The sequence below is a fragment of the Orbicella franksi genome, chromosome 12 (assembly GCF_964199315.1).
Source record: "Orbicella franksi chromosome 12, jaOrbFran1.1, whole genome shotgun sequence".
NCBI classification, from domain to species: Eukaryota; Metazoa; Cnidaria; class Anthozoa; order Scleractinia; family Merulinidae; genus Orbicella; species Orbicella franksi.
Window position 1 is genome coordinate 19,688,762 of NC_138156.1, and position 17,093 is coordinate 19,705,854.

A 17,093-nucleotide genomic window follows, 5' to 3' on the forward strand; every position below is an offset into this window, starting at 1 on the left:
TTGCTGATGAACATGTCGAAATGGCTTCGTAGACTTGAGCCATATAAATTGCTCACTCCATTTCTACAAACAACATAATACACTACACCTCACAAAGCTTCTTACCAACAATATTAGGCTTCAAAGGCAGCTGTAAATGTGTTTCGGAACATGCAGAAAGATCCGGCAAAACACCCTCACGATAAAAGTCACAATCGATAGGTTTCGAGCTTTCAACTGGCAAACACCGTCCCGTCCCCCAGTAAAATAATCTCAGAGGACACGATCACAACGCATTTTCATTGGAAGAAACAACAACGCATACAATTGGTCAAAAGGTGTTAGACATGTCTGCCACGCAGGACGAAAGTGCAACGCTACAGAGTAATGTCTGCGCTTGTGCGAGATCTCATGGCTCGCGCTGCCGCGAACGGCCTGGGCACCATAACAAACCTCGAAAAAATGGCGGCGTTTTCAAAAAGTTTCGTATGGCGCCCAGTTTATGGTGAAAAAGTAAAGCCAAACTAAAAACGGTAGAAAGAAATCTTTACACTAGTTCCCTCGACCATTGGCCGGCACATACCTTTTTGTACACAGGGGTTTAAAGTTTGTACAATTGGTGAAAACAGCACGTGAACACGATAGATTTATCGAGGACTTCGGAGATGACATCTTTCGCCGTGTTTTGGATTTTATTTACGTCCATTCTATTGTTCTTTGGGGCACATGCAAAACCAAATGAGCGGACTTGCTGGTTTGTTAAGCGAACACGAGCTGGAGAAACATGCCAAGGTCGATTGAGGCGGTTTGACGAAGCCATTGCTCGGTTCGTGGACGGGAATTTAAATTGCTGGGCCTGTACTCGGCATTGGATGAGAGCCACTCGGCAAGCGAATAAATATTGCTCGTCTCCACTCTTGGAGCACTCCACTGAGCTGTCGAAAAGAAAAGTCCCCAGGCGGTTTTACCGTCTCTTTGATCGGGTAGGAGCTAATGTCCCTACTTACCGGCCCGGAACACGATGGTGTAATAAGTGTTCCATGATTGCTGATAGTGTTTTCTCTCCAGTGAACCAGACTATGTTCCACCAGTACAATTAAGTGAAGTGCTTGTTTTCGTCTAATGCAACATTGAGATCATTATACTGTATATAACTAATATTTGATGCCCCTGAAACTGAAATACGAGTCCCACAAAGTCCACACACACACACACACACACACAAAATAGGCTGGAGCCATATTTTGTTCGTTTGTTTATTTGCCAATTCTGCCCACCAAAAAAATACTGCATATTTGCTACTTTCTTATCACAAAAAATCGTTCCAGAACTATACCAAAATATTTTGTCATGTATCTGCTCCTTACATGTCAGAGAAACAGTAAACCGTCAACCTCCTCTCCAACCAGTGTTCAGTCACCTGATGGCAGACAGGTACATGTACATATAATAATTAAATATGATAATAATCAATTTCTAATTATAAAAATTGTCAGTAATAACAACATGGAGATAATGTTTTGGTATGAATCTTCTTAGGAGAATGCTTCACAAAGCATGGTCAGTCAACTTGGGAAAACACTGGAAAATAAGGAAACAACATCTTCAGGTATACATGTAGAAGTTTCAACAAATTTACTATTCCTGTAGGATAAAGTATACTGTTTGTATAATGTATTTACTAATTAAAACTAAATAACTCTGAGGCACTGCGACAAGAGCAAACATGCAGGTACGACAGATGAGTAAATTTGTATATTCTCAAATGAAATGATCTTTCTGATGTTTAAAAAATAGTTATAAATAATTAGAAATGGTTCTTCCATTCGAATGAGTATTTACACACATGCAGATGCAGTAGAGAAGCTTTTAATAAACATTATACATTATATTTTGTAGCCCTTACCTTTGACCAGTTGGTCACTCAGTGCCAGACTGCTATGTTTAAATACTATGAAAGCAGACCAGAAGTACCACTCTATGACCCAGCTGTGATGAGGGAGTTTTGTGAGAAGAATGCTCCTAGGCTTTTTGATCTTCTACTGAAGTCAATCACAAGAGATGACAACGGAGTATTGCCTGATAGGGAGTTCCTGCAAAGGCAAAGAACAGTTTCACTGTTACACATTCTATCACACTTCAGGTTTGTACTTTAAAATTTAATTAATTTGGTTTGTTCCTGGACAAGGAAGAGTGCAGAGTTGTCAATACAGTATGTCAAGTAAGAATTTCTAAAGCCACATGATATACTGTGTAGTAGCATGATTTGATTGTTTTAAAAATTACAGGTCACAGAAGACATGCCATCTGCAAAAGGACAGTGGTCTATACTCATCGCTTGGGGGATTATCATTACAGGGATTGTCTGCTGGACCAGTGCTAGGCTTCTCAGTTAATCCCAGAACAGTCCAGAACATGAAGACAGACATGGCCAAGACCCACAATGATCATGTTACTAAACAACTACAAGTTAATGCTGTATGTACATACATTGTACACAAGACACAACATTGATATCAATACATGCACAGATACACATACATGTGGTTCAAGAATGATGAACATGTGACAAACTATAATTACACACATTTTCATTTTTCAGCTTGACTGCTTCATGATAAACCTTCTGGATGATTATCACAATATCCACAGCAAACATGTTCCAACTGACCCACAAAAAACCAAGATTGCACACATGAATGGCCTCCTCTATGCTAGACATACATTCACACATCCCAGCGATAAAGAGAACCTTTGTCAGCCCACATCGATAAGTCAAAGTAAACATCAGGGGGAAAAACAAGATGTGCCTTGGAGGAGCAGACAGTTCTGCTGTGTTACTAAACATCAACAGGGGTCTCAAAGACACGAGAAATCACTTCATCGATCAGCTTCCAGCACAAATGAAAAATCTAAATCCAGGGAATTTCCATAATTTGGTGCAAAATTTTAGGTAATAGGCTTTCTTCATTATTATTGTATGCCTTACCATTAGAATAACATTGACTGGAAAATCTAGAGCACAAAATATGTAAGGAATGCATGCAAATCTGTGAAGTAATACAATTATTTAAACAACCACATGTATTTTACATGTTTTGTAGGGTTTACCATCAGCCATGTGATGAAGACATTGAAAGCTTACAATCCTGCCGGCTTTTAGAGGAGTGCGAGCAAGATTTGAAGTCTCGAGAATTACAAAGAATCTTAAGAACATGTGTTTTCAAAATATCCTGATGTTAACAAAATTATCTAGAGAGAAATCTTCTTCCCTTCCCTGCAGACTGGCCTGGTTGGTACTATCCAAAAAAATTAATAGCTAACAAATCCACTGGAAAGTACACCTCACTAATACCAGAACAAGGCCAATTTCATGTTGCCTTAACTGCTGTTGAGGATACTGTGATTATCTTAAAGCATTTTTTTGACAAACTGTTCTCATTTTTATTTGGTGGTTTGTTACCAAAGAAGCCACGTCCATACCAATTGTCACTATGTGTTACAGCAGCTTTACTTGGCTGGCTTATGGTACAGGAACAAGTGCTAAAAAAGTTTAATTTGTGCAAGAGTCACGAGTTCGTTTCCACTCTTTACCTACTGGAGGATGTTATTCCGCTGGTTTACTTCCAATACCAAATTTTCAGAACAGGAAATTTAGAGTTATATATGTCTGTGATGGCCATTCTTTTTAAAATTTGGTGCAGAAGGCATTATGACAAATCAACACTTTTTTTCCTTGGTGACTCTGATTACCAAAAGACCTTTCTTCCTGACTACTGGAAATGCAAACAGCACTGGCTTTACCTATTTGCTGAAAAAAAGATCGAGATATGGCATTCTATGCTACGTGCTCACACTCAAAGCCACAACAATGCCTCTAACATTAAGAGGGTAGCAAAGACCATAGCATCAACTGGATTTCTGACCAACTTTTGTGGAGCATTTGTACCAGGTTACATGAGGGGACAATCAAATTTTAACTTCTGGCAGATTGCTGGCAAATCAGCAGAATTTATCCTACAATTGTTTTCAGAAATAGCCAAAAATACCAAAAAAGCTCATGTGGTAAGTATTACTAATTTTAAATGAAAAGGGGCTTTTGGGAATGAAAGATGAAAAAATTCTCACAAAAATGTGACAAAATGATGAAAATGCCTTGGTAACTTGATATAAAATTGTTTAAAGCAAGTCTAGAATTTCAGTAAAAGAGATCCAATTACCACTGAACTCTTGCAATAATCAAAACATGGTTTCACAAATACTGTCCTAAAAATTACTCTTGTGTATTCCAGATTCCAAGTGATCGTAACAGTAATGGTAAACCCAAAAGTTGGCCAAAGTTCAGTTTCCCAACATATGGTATCAAAGCTGAAACCAAGTGTCTTCCTCTGTCATACAACCTAAGTAAAACTCTGGGAAAAGAGCCAAATCCACAACTTTGTTGTGACCTACCTGACTGCAACAACAATAATTATGGTGGTAACTTTGTTCGCCTTGCCTGTTACCACACATTCCATGTGTCTTGTTTATCAAGAGATGGTTGCCGCAGTATATGCAAAGAACCTTTGGAACAAATGATAAGGAATAAAGTCTCTCAGTTTAATGAAGGACTGTTGAAAAATGGAACAGAATCAGATGGTGAATCAAGTGACTCTGAAACTGAAGATGACACAGCAACTGTGGGGAGCAGCGAAACAAGAGATGCAAATGCAGAGCAGTACTACACCTCTGAACTCCAGGAGCAGAAAGTAAATAGTAGCCTCTCAGCTATTGGAGAGATTGACCAACCACAACATCCTAATGCTCAAGCCTCACATGCACACACTCAGTCTCAGTCCTCAGTGGTCCAAACTAGCTCCATTGTTCAGCAACTATCTGTAAGTCCTACCAAGTCCAACAGAATTACAAGCTGGCACTTCCCACCTGAATATTCACAATCAACTTTACTTGGCCGACTAGGGAGTAACGCATGCACATTTATTGCCCTTACATACAGTAAATTATACTTCAGCTCGCCTGAACCTCTTGACAGCAGCAGGCCACTAAGCAACACCTGGATTTACAGAGTTCTTGCAGCTATCATGTTTGGCAACCAATTTTACGACAGGGCTGCAGGAACCAGTGGTGGGCAGCTGTATGGTGTGCAGGAAGAAGCAACTAAAATGGAGCAGACAAAAGCCCTTGATAGCTTTGATGTCTCTGCAGAGTTGCCAGTCAGTATCATCAGAGAGCAGACTCCAGCAGCAAGCCTGCCGTACCACTTAAACCAAGCCCAGCTGAACTATACCAAGACAGCATGTATCTTCATTATAAATGACAAAACGGTGGCATTCATCCCTACACAGAATGGAATAACTGTGTTTGACAGTCACTACCATGGAACAAGTGGAGCATTTTTGGAAATGGCCCCAAACGATGCAGCGTTTGAACTGCTTTCATGGTTTAAAACAATTAACAGCATCCCACATAATTTAGGAACAGTAACATGTGTTTCATTTAGATAATGAAATATATCGATCGATTAAGATAAGCAAACTCTGTACATAAAAGTACTCTACAGTTGTATAGGTACATGTAGCCAACAACATACGTTCCTGGAGAAAGTATTTTTTGAGCTTTAAGTCTTGCGAGTAAGCTTACGAGTGCATGCAGGTGCTGGCCATACAAGTTTTACGACAGCAATTCCATACCACAGCGTTTGTGTTAAAATAAATTTTACGACTCGCTAAAGAAAGGTGCCATTTTGATCACAAAACAAACTAAGATCGTAATACTCACATCTGGTGACACTTTTCCAAACTCTCGTGTTGCAGTCAATGTCCCCCAAACATCATTTGTCTCTCAAACGAAGCAAACGACTGCCAATCGAAACGACGCTGAATCTTGGCGGTTGAATCCAAAGCTCTAAATACTTACCGCGTTAACTACAAGTTTTCTTGTATTTCTCGGCATTTCTTTGGGAACAAAAACTTCGAATTGTTCAAATTGTCATTTTCCAAAGCATAAAAAGGAGATATTTGCGTTTAGGTGCCAAAATAATGGAAAATTTTCTGCTCCTTTCTTGTCGTCATTCAACTGAACACGAAAGAACCACACATCACGTTCGCGCCGAAATTTGATTTTGTTGTGCTACCTCTCGCACATGCGCAGACGTTATTCAGCACTGTTTCGAGACAGCGGTCAGCATGATAAGCGGTAGCTTACGAAGTAAGAAGTACGTCATGGTGAAAAAGTCACTTAATTCCGGGTGGAAGGGACACCCTTTTCACAGACTTATGGTGGAAGGGAAGAATTACAGACGCATGGACCTGGATTTAACACCTTGCTCATCCAAATGCTTAGGGGTACTCAGACTACTCGCCAGCCCTGTTTAATCAAATAACTGTCAAAGGCACCCAGTTGACAATCAGTCATACAGAATGAGGAAGAGTAGTCTAGTTGCTTTTAGTTGAAAGGATAAAGGGTAACTGTCAGAAAACAAGCGGTTTTTGGCATAACAATTTTAAGGGCAAGGTGGGCGCTATCGTGTTCTGTCCTCAGCAGAAAATGAAACAATGGCAGAGCAAATTCTCTAAAAGCTATAAATATATTCCAACAAAAAGGCGCCGTATCAGTAAACTGAAAAATTCATAAGTAAGGTAGCTTACATAAAAATACAAGTAGACAATGTTAAATTCTTTTCAGACTTGTTCGCCCGCTCGCAATTGAGGAACTGCTGAGAGTAAAATGCAAGTATACCTTAACTTGTATTTCACCAAGTTCTCACTTCCTGCAGGTGCTGTTATCTGATAAAGCTGTCATTTCTTCAGACGAGGTAATGTCCTATTTAAGCTGGTGGTAATAAGCTAATTTATTAATATTTGTAAAGCAAGATGCAAGCTCATTTGAAGAATAATCGATGCCGGTTGAAAGAGGGAAAAAACTAGCCCGCCTCAAAAAAGTTTTTTTCGTTTCCTTTAATCATTATACGCAAAAAATAAAGTTTTTACTATCAAGCCTTAAGTATCTATTATAGAGGGAGAAAGAAAAATAGGCAGGCTTATTTTATTTGGCCAGAAAATGACAAGTGACAAGTGGGATATTCCATGGTATACCACGAGATAGCGTTGGATAACTATTTTATACCATGCCATAGAAAATACAGTGGCCAATACAAGCAATGCGACATACGAGCGGCGCACGATGTAAGGTTGGGTGTAATACCGTCGAATATACAACGGCTTTCCTGTATTCTGATTGACTGTATTTTCTATGGCATGGTACAAAGCAGGATATTCCAGGTGTATTTCGAGTCAGACGTCCTTGAACACTTCAGAGTATACGCGGCGAGCGCCGATCTGTTTTCGGGCGAATTCGGGCCCGACCATTTGGCTTCTTGCGCAGTTGTTTCAGTAGAACGTCCCCCCATTCCGTTCTAGGCTTAAAATACGACTCCTCCTCACTTACTGCCACAAGTTTCTTTTAATACTAACTGTGAGAGTTTGGTGGTACATGAAGACCATGAAGGATTCCCTTTTCTGGTCAGGTGACTGCTTGTGGTCACCAGTTCATTACACAAGTGAACTACAGCCCACAGCTCCCTTATTTGGGCTTCACTACATTGTCTCCTTTCGTTTTCAACTCAGACTAGGAACTGACACTTAATTAATCTCGTCTTGTCTTGTCTTTTACACTGATAGCCGGCAAAGATACCGCATCAAAAACTCACTATCGTTTTACTTTTTTTCTCTTTTCCAATAAAACTCTGGTTAAAATACCAACGATGGAACTCAGTTCTTCCTCTGCATGAGGTTTCTAAAGTACTCATTACTAAAACCTTTTTTTGGCTCATTGCCATTTTTGGCCTCAGTCTTTTCCTCGCTCGATTGATTCGAGTTCTGCGAAGAAGGAGCTGGTGCGGAGGATGTGGCCGTTTTCTGGAGTGACCTGGGGAGGAGTTGCAGCTGGGTTCGTGCGCGCCCACGACTACAACAAAAAGGACAGCAGTGAAAATATATTTTGACGTTATTACTGCTGTTAGTCTTTTCACAGTTACATATTGCTTTTCTTGGGGGTGAGGGGTGGGGGGTTTGAGGGGGGCGGGGATAGAATCCTGTTCTAGGTGTTCAGTTTCAGCCGTCCGTAGTATTGTTATGTTCTCAGAACTGGTTGAAATGGTTGAATTCCCAAAGCTCAATTTCTGCTTCTGACAATAGGCATTGTATTTCAAGACGCTTCGTCACAGATAGTGCGTCTTGAAAGACTTAAACTAAATTTTTCAAATTTTCCCAGTCATAACCACCCTCGCTCCTTGTTTTGTTTTTGTTCCTTTCTTTTCTTCTACATTTCCAGCGAACTTCCCGGTCCGGCATTGGTACCGGCTAACAGGTGTATTTTAACATACAAAAATAAAACTACTTGAAGAAAGTCACATGTACGTACCTTCCCGGCTGTTCTTTCGCTCGCTGCTGTTGGTCGGCGCCAGGCTGCCTAGGTTTTCTACTCGGTGGGTTTGACAACGCAACTGAAATTTGTCTGTCTCCGACCTGACTTCCGTCCAGTGCTACGATGGCTGCTGACGCAGCGGTCTGTTAACACACATGGCATTAACACGGATACACTTAATATATTTTATTACGCAAAATTATGATAAACGGTTTCATTATTACAGTTATGTACGCGGCCTGATTGGCTCAAAACCCTGTTTTATCAGAGTATAAAACATGTAAAACCATGATTTACTTTTTCCTGCTCGTTAAATCTATATAATCGAGCTTGTAAAGAAGTCAAAACGAGGTATTTTACCGTTGCAGAACACTCAAAGTTGTTTGAGAACACTTAGAAATGTATAAAAAAATATAAGTAACGAGAAAAAGCCAATGAACAGATCGATCGAATATATCATGTTTTCCATCAATCAGAAACAAACCAAAAACGTGTAATTTAGGAACGGACCATTACTTTTTTGAGACGGGGAGGGAGTGGGTAATTTTCAAAAAATTATTCCTGCAAAGTAAAAACTGTTGGGAAAAAAAATCGTGCAAGGGGAGCCACGGGCAAAATATCGAGTAAGTACTTTCTACTATCCAGATCCTGTGTTTTACTTCAAAAAAGTTCTTACACAAGCTATTGCCTACCAAAAAATAATCATGTACAACCTGAAGGTGGAAAAAAAATGTCATACCCTAGAACATTGCCCAACTCCCCTGCCCCCTCCTCAAAAAATAATCGTCCATCCCTTAGTTCCTCGACTTTCAATCAAAAGGTGAAGTCTACTAGTAGCACGTTCGCAGAACCAATTGCTGACTGCTATTAATTTTGTTTGTCATTTAGCATATGACGTGGGTATTTCGCTGTGTAAAGAGAAGTCAACTATCGATTGCTTGCCTACCTCTTGTTCATACTCAATATAACCAAATCCTTTAGGTTTACCGGCTCGGTTGGTCACCAGCCGGACCTGGTTCACTTTCCCGTGCTAAAATGAGAATAAAAAAATTATAAACGACGGAGAAAAGAGAAAAAAATTCAAGAAACGAAAGATGATAATCTGGGTTCACTCTCAGAGAAAGTATCGGTTAGGAAAAAACACTTGTGAAAGGAAATTAAATGTTTGAAACTCAACACACAAAAAATATCCATCCTTTGCTGCCGTTAGGTCGTCACGCAACGTCTCTAAGAGAACAATTGCGTGACATTTGAAGAATATAGAAGATACACTATAGACGCATAACATTTCTCGGTAAAGTAACATCGATAATACGACAGTGAAAGAAAGTGTAACCTTACTTCTTTGAACAAAGCCTCCAACTCCGATTCTTTAACGTTGAATGGGAGATTGGAGACGAACACTGTTTTCTTGTCCAATGTCGTAGGAAACTGTGAAGTGGACAAAAACACTGAACTGAATATTTTGTATACAAAGAAAGCTCGCATTTTTCAATTTTGTTATGTTAGCTGTCTCTTTTTGATCAGGCGAGCGGGTAAAAACAAAACAAAGGAGGAACGAGCTGTTCTCCTACAATGACGCTGACCCAGGCCAAGGCTTGAGCCCGGACCGCTCGATCCGGGGACCAACGCCTAACCAATAAGCCACCCTGGCCACAAAGGAAGGAAACGATATTAACATAATTTATGCAATCTCGTCCGAGGGTATTTCTCGCTCACAGAAAGAAAACGTGCCCTGATAATCCTCCGTGGGAAAAAATATGGCAGCTCAACATTTTACCTCAATATCATGCGAACCTAGCACAGCCCATTAGGTACAAGGTAAGCCATACTTTTCGCAATATTTGTCTCTGTACTAAAGATATAAAGTAGAATAGATTTGAAGATGTTAAGACTTTTCTGTAAGTTTTTATGAGTGTTGTAAAGGTTTTCGCTCGCTAAGATTTATGGGTAAATGCACCAGTCGCCATCTTTTTTCCTACGGAGGATTTTAAAAACATCTTTCATATACATACAGAAGCAATGTAACAGTAAAGTATCTACAATCGTGGACAAAAGTCCTTGGGACACTTATGTTATTTAACGAATTATCTGTGTTTTAGAACTGAAGTTTGAAAAAAACGCTGCTATATCCTCTAAAAACGCGTTGTTGACCCCCCTCCCCACCCACCACAATGTTGAAAATCAGGTGAAATTGCAGGTACTAGTTTTCAACATTGTATGCGGGGTGGGGGGCGAGGTTAGGCAGGTGAAGTAGTATTCGCGTCTAGCGTGTGCGCAAAAGCGCCAAAAGTGCAAATTTGTCCCAAGACTTTTGTCCATGATTGTAGCACAAGAGGCTGAACCTCAATATCTCGATCTGTTAGCCCTTAGGCTACCACAGCTTCCAAAAAATGTTCTGAGACCAACCTTGAATTGTGTTGGGTTTTTAGATTTGTCCACAGACGGCGAAATAAACATGGGTCTCCCGTCCAGCTTGGTTCTGTCCATGGATAGGGCCGCTTGAACTGAAGACTAAAAATTTAAATACCAAAAAAACAAACAAACAAACAAAATTTTTCAGACGCTGTAAGGAAAAAGAGCAACCCAAACAAAACACACAGCACTGTAAAGTGGCAAAAACTACTTGAAAAGATTTCCAGGAATTTTTTCCCGAATCGCTTCAATAGACAACGACATTGTTTACACACTGTCATTTTCAACGTCACTTTTTGGAAACAGACACCCATTTCAGTCCCATTCTCCCTTCAGTTAATCCCCTCCACCCCAAACAATGTTGCGTTCCGTTTTGTCAGGTCTTTCGTTGGAATCCAATAATATTGAATAGGAGGGCAACACATTGTGGGATAGTGTAGTGAATTTTAAGAGTTAGTAAAATTGTTGCATGAAAACTGCTTTTCCAATAGACTGCCACCAACTGATACACATATCTTTAACAAAAAACATACTAGTTTATATGCAACGCTTTCGAGTGGTATCCCACGAGTCATTTGTGTTTTCTTGGTATGCACACGAGCCTTAAGGCGAGTCTGTATACCAAGAAAATACAAGTGACAAGTGAAATATTCCATGGTATACCACGAGAGAGCGTTCCATAACTATTTTATAGCATGACATAGAAAATACAGTGGCCAACACAATCAATGAGACATACGCGCAGCGCATGATGGCAAGGCTGAATGTAATATCGTCGAATATACAACGGTTTTGCTGTATTCTGATTGGCTGTATTTTCTTTGGCATGGTATAAAATCATTTCTTTCCATTTAATAACATGAGTAATTTCTGACCTGATTCTTGAACTCGATGTAAGCGAATCCTTTTGATTTCCCCATTTGGTTCTTGACCAGCCGAATTTCCGTTATTTCACCAAGCTGGAATGAAACAGATATTCAACTTACTTCATTATTATCACAAATTGCTGTCTTGCAAACCTGCTTATGTAACGCATATTGATATGTTGCAAAACCGTTAAGCAATACATGTATTTGTTCACATATTCGCAAACTCATTAATGATTAATCAAGCATGAGAAAATCATGACCGTGACGGTGCTTGGATATCTTATCATAATAAGCATTGATTTTTCGACTTCATTTCTCCGTTTTCTGCTTAGTTTTAGATTCGATTGAGAAGATAAATCAAACACGCAAGACAGCGTTTGACCACATTACCAAACACCTCGAGCTCATAAAAAAAAAAACACTCCGTTACGCGTCGTATTTTCAATTCTCTTCTTGGTGTTTAAAAATGTGATCAAATACGGTCTTTCGTGTTTGATATATCACTTGAATTAATTGACTTAGCATTCAGTGCAAGAACACATGGTTACAGTTAGCGGAGCACATGATGTTTACTAGCTACATACCGGTAGGAAAGTTTCCTTCAGACGCTCTTCATCGATTGAAAACAACAGGTTACTGACAAACACAGTGTTTGGATCTTTTTCGCTATAAACGAAAATCAACATGATAATTTTAGGGTAGACCAAATGTCAATCTCATTCAATCCCCTTAGCCTTCCTTGTTCGTTGTAGGCTTAATAATACCTCTTTGATATTTCTTTAAGCTAACAGGTTATGATTTTGGATTTTCTTTGTACTGGAAGAATGTTCTACATTATAAAGGTGACTTCAAACAGCCCATTTAAAATGCCCTACAGAAACTTCGCCATAGGACTGACGATCTTACACCCTGTTGCAATATGTTGCAGGGTTCAACGTGGTAGCCAAACGTGTGCAACATGTTAGGCGATACAATGTTGAAATATACTGGGTTGAAATGATGCGCACGTTTAGTCGGGCCTTTGAATCTTTCAAGCCTTACTTTGGAACCTGAAATGGCCTTAAATCGCCTTAAATATCCCGAAATAACAGTAATTTGGGCGCCCGAGTAGGGATTATTTCAGTTGTTTCGTGAAAGAAAAACTAGAAATTCATGCGCTCGTACGCGTAAGTATGGATTTCGCTGAAAGTGTAATTTCATTCGCTAATCTAACCTGTCATGTGGAATTTTCGCTGTGGTGGATGGCTCTCCAGTTGAGGTTTCCGGGTGAGTTGTCGATGGAACGTTCCTTTCCTTGTCAACTAACAACGAACCAAACGAAAAAAGTCAAGTCATGCACTGAACAGAGTGGTTTGAAAAAGACCGCAAGTCAGGACTCACGAAAAGTGCGGTCCGGTCGGACAATTAGATTTTCCTGTGGGGCAAGTAACTTTTCATGTCCACTTGCACTAATGTTTTTGCAACGTTGAACAACTTAAGTCTAACTTTTAATCAATCTCCGACAGCTACATTCGCATTAAGTAAAGGAATAACAGAATAAGCTATTTGTTCGTAACTTCAAACGAAAAAACAATTGTTTCAATATGAAAAGAAAAAACACTTACTACCACCAATGGGTGAAGAACAGTGCATTCATTAAAGTTCAAATGGCAACCGTCAAATGTTGACTTTCATAACAACAACATGCTCGACAGGCACAGGCCCAGAGAAGTCATTTGCCAATCAAGTCATAAAAAAAGAAAACAACAACAACAACAACAACAAAAACAAGCATGCATGCACCTACCCCGGGCAAGCGAAATTTGACAGTTACTTGTCTGAAGGACGAGCTTGAATTCAAATTATTTTTTCCGAGCACTAACAAGGGTGATTTAATCAAAGCCAGGGCGATTACAATGACTAACTCGACTAATGTAAACACGTTACCGGTGCCAAGCGCGCACCTCCAAAAAAATCTCAAACCGTAGTAAAACCGAAACCAAAACCAAAGTAAATATCCTCATTACTTTCGACAGTCAATTACCCTTATGCCTGATGACATCAGACAAGCAAAATTTCACTACCAAGCCTCGCTTCGAAATTGCGAATTGCAAATTTTATCGTGGACAAATTCCCAAAGCAGCAAAAATGAAAAGAATAACTGTTCCTGAAACAACGCGATGGCACCTGAGGTTTGAGAAAATTTCTCGTAAACGAGGTTTGATGGTGAATTTTGAGCGTGTGGCGTAATCATGCATAAGACCTATTGAAAACCGTTAGAAACGGCACGAGTTATCAGTTTTTACAGCGGTTTTCACTTGAGTGTCGAAAGTAACCCGTATTTGCTTTGGTTTTGTATTTTTACGCTACACGACTGGCTTAAAAAGAATCGCGCCGCTTTGTCATCCAATCAGAAGCAACACAAAAATCAATCGAGACTCGCTCGCGCACGGTTTGCCGCGCTTTGTGTTAGCTGCGCAAGTTTACTTGTAATTTTGATTAATTCACCGCATTATCTTTGTAATTTGTGATTGGTCAGAGAGACTACTTTGGTTTTGGTTTTACTCAATTAAACCCGCTCTAAATCAATCACAAAATGATGTAAAGCAAAACAATTCCGGATTGCCCTCGAGACTCAACTGAAAACCGTACTTAACTCTTCCAGAACATAAACATTATAAAGCCGGTAACCTCGCAGAATGGAGAGGGTGACGGATATGAGAAGGGGAGAATTTGAATCTTACTGTTGGGCTTTTTAGCAGCTGGTTCTCCTGAATCCTCCTCAATCCGTTTACTTTTCTGATTTTTGTCTCCAGATGGAACCTGTTCAGTGGCCTGTTGGTAGAGGGAGAACAGGCCAATCAGTGAATTGCAGATAAACACAAGAAACAGAGACGGTTGATAAGACGATTTGAATAAATTACTTCTGTGAAATACCGGTCACTTACAGGTTTTATAGTGCAACAGGTCAGCCTGCGAAAAGGCTCCCGGCGAGAGCTTCGCTCTCTGAATTCTTCAGTTTTTCGTCCTCTCCGAGAGCCTATTCACAGGCTAGCAAAAGGTTGGAAACGATTGAGAAAAATCAGACAACAACAGAGACTTGTAATCGAGATTTTGGGGAAATACTAAATTGAGACGCTTGTGGGCGATTTTGTTGGCTTTTCAAACTTGTCCGAAAACTACCTTTCTCTTCTTCATGTCCATCTTGGCTTTTTTCTGCTCCACCTTCTTGGCGGCTTTTCTCTCAGCATTGGCCTGTTTTCTTTTCTCTTGAGCTTCTTCTTCAGCTTTTGCACGCGCAACTTCTTTTTCAGCAACCTTTACGAATAAATTAATCAATTAATCGCACTCTTTTTTTAATTTAAACATACTTTAATACATCTTTGCCCCAAGACCTTACAGGGTTCATCTAGAGAAATTGCACCTACATTACTCCTAAATAAACATACTTTAATAAGTTGTCCGTCTGTCCGTCCGTCTACCCGTCCGTCCGTCCTTCCGTCAGTCAGTCAGTCAAGCAGTCATGTCAGTCAGTCAGTCAGTCAGTCAGTCAGTCAGTCAGTCAGTCAGTCAGTCAGTCAGTCAGTCTGTCAGTCAGTCAGTCAGTCAAGCATTCAGTCAGTCAGTCCGTCATTTTACCACATGCTTATTAGGGTAGCTTTCAAATTCACCTTTTGTCGTCTTTCATTGACTCTTAAGAGCTGTACACGGCACCTTGAAAATGCTGCATCCCAATCTTCTAATGTCCCTAAAGAAAACAAACGGTATGTGGAGGTCAAAAACACTGCTAGGTTCAGGAAACCCAATAATAATGACTTAGGGTTAGGGTTAGAAAAGTATGAGACAAATGAGAGAAACCCGTTAGGAAATTTAGATGCGTAACTACGCTGTGGATTGGAATAAAAAATTACAGTACGCGCGGAACACGTTTTGATGCCTGGTACAGATCCTCCTTTGATTGATGCTGGAGTGCACTCCTTTTTAATTTGACCAATAAATACGGCTCTTTCTATCAGTTCCTGTGGGCTCCTGAGAGCACAGTTGAATAAAATTTAAAAAAATAATAACAATATTCAATATTCGCCGGAAAGGTCGATCAATCTTCCCAGGCTCTACTCACCTTCTTCTCGTTCAAAACTGAGCAGGGCTTGGATGGCCATTTCTGGATTATCACTTGCTGACTGCACTGCTCGTTGGAGAACTTTACGACACTTCTTAATGTCACGAACAGACCTGGGGTCACGGTGTTAGAAGGTTTTAGATGTTAAAACAGTTTAGAATACTGAACGCCAGAGTTCGATCATTGAAACAAAGCTGACAACAAGTTCAAGACGTCTCTTGCGTAAATGACAATGGTGGACAAAAGTCCTTGGACACTGGTGTAGTGCAACGAATTATCTGTGTTTCACGACTGAATTTTTTAAAAAAGCTTTGCGGTTCTTTTAAAAATGTGTTGCTGTCCTCCCTTCCCCACCCAATGCAATGTTGAAATGCAGGAGAAACCACCACCAATAATAATAACACTACATAATATTTTAAGAGGAGGCCTCCAATCACCATAAGGTGGTTTTCAGGAGGGTCCTCTGAGAAAATAAATGTTAAACCTTTAAAATACATTAAAATCTAAAATACAATAAAAAGGACAAAAACCTATGCGGTAAGCTAACTAAGATTAAAAACTAAAACAAGAATTAAAATACTAATAACTAAGGTTAAAATGGTTCAATAAAAACTGTTTCAGTTTGTATTTAAAAATAGTTTTCGGCATCAGTTTCTTTAAAGCACTTGGTAGTGTGGCCCAGTCGTTAATAGCTTTATAATATGTTTTGCTTTTTCCCCTTTCCGTTCTTGGCCTACTGACTTTGGGCATGTAGCCATCTCGGGTATTATAACCGTGTTGTTGGTTCATGGTGGATCTGAATATACCGAAATGTTCGGGGATGCTACCTTGCGTTGCATCTTGCACAACACAACACCGATGACCGAACCGCCTCGCATGTAAAGACACCCACCGCAACGACGTCAGAGCCTCTGCTGATGACATTTTCGACTTAACGATCTTCTTCGCAAAGCGATTTTGAAAAGATTGTAATTGTTTCATCTGTGTTGTTAGACCAGGGTGGTCACCCCAGACAATATCTGCATAATCTAGGTATGGTAGGACAAGGCCATTAAAATATGATGCGAGACTTTTCTGATCCACCATATGATAGATTCGATTGAAGACTGACAGGCGATGTCCTAATTTTTGTAAGAGGCTATTGACGTGCATCTTCCATTTCCATTTCTCATCCAATAATACGCCTAGATACTTAAAAGATGAAACACGATTTATTTGCCCTTCGTCAGTAGAAAACTGAAAGTGATTAAACGGAGACAACATTGTCTTGGTACCCGAAAGCATCAATTTAGTCTTCTTCACATTAA

General features: G+C 39.9%; 2 protein-coding genes and 1 long non-coding RNA gene across 3 annotated transcripts in view; 1 reads left to right on the top strand and 2 right to left on the bottom strand.

Annotated features, from left to right (window-relative positions):
- LOC145462926 (uncharacterized) overlaps positions 1-358 on the bottom strand; it is a 9,020-nt gene extending 8,662 nt beyond the window's left edge. The window contains exon 1 of the long non-coding RNA XR_014041270.1: positions 106-358. This is a non-coding gene — a long non-coding RNA (uncharacterized LOC145462926). The remainder of the gene's footprint in view (positions 1-105) is intronic.
- A 3,380-nt stretch (positions 359-3,738) lies between these two features.
- Positions 3,739-5,483, top strand: LOC145462284 (uncharacterized). The gene is made up of 2 exons (XM_081445786.1): positions 3,739-4,044; positions 4,272-5,483. The coding sequence occupies exons 1-2, from the start codon at positions 3,820-3,822 to the stop codon at positions 5,481-5,483; spliced, it is 1,437 nt and encodes a 478-aa protein (XP_081301912.1). The 5' UTR covers positions 3,739-3,819.
- Positions 5,484-6,344: 861 nt separating this feature from the next.
- LOC145464189 (spliceosome associated factor 3, U4/U6 recycling protein-like) overlaps positions 6,345-17,093 on the bottom strand; it is a 28,214-nt gene continuing 17,465 nt past the window's right edge. Inside the window, exons 16-27 of the mRNA XM_081447996.1 lie at positions 15,787-15,899; positions 15,338-15,414; positions 14,850-14,984; positions 14,411-14,501; positions 12,901-12,988; positions 12,272-12,353; positions 11,694-11,777; positions 10,813-10,917; positions 9,745-9,834; positions 9,350-9,433; positions 8,401-8,546; positions 6,345-7,944 (exon numbers count right to left, since the gene is read on the bottom strand). Of these exons, the coding sequence (XP_081304122.1) occupies positions 7,749-7,944; positions 8,401-8,546; positions 9,350-9,433; positions 9,745-9,834; positions 10,813-10,917; positions 11,694-11,777; positions 12,272-12,353; positions 12,901-12,988; positions 14,411-14,501; positions 14,850-14,984; positions 15,338-15,414; positions 15,787-15,899 (1,291 nt within the window). The 3' untranslated portion in view covers positions 6,345-7,748. The remainder of the gene's footprint in view (positions 7,945-8,400; positions 8,547-9,349; positions 9,434-9,744; positions 9,835-10,812; positions 10,918-11,693; positions 11,778-12,271; positions 12,354-12,900; positions 12,989-14,410; positions 14,502-14,849; positions 14,985-15,337; positions 15,415-15,786; positions 15,900-17,093) is intronic.

Bases quoted from the DNA above. Each gene is read 5' to 3' on its own strand.
- LOC145462284 (XM_081445786.1), top strand. From the start codon at position 3,820: ATGCTACGTGCTCACACTCAAAGCCACAACAATGCCTCTAACATTAAG. The intron at 4,045-4,271 runs GTAAGTATTACT...TGTGTATTCCAG, and splicing joins ATACCAAAAAAGCTCATGTG to ATTCCAAGTGATCGTAACAG.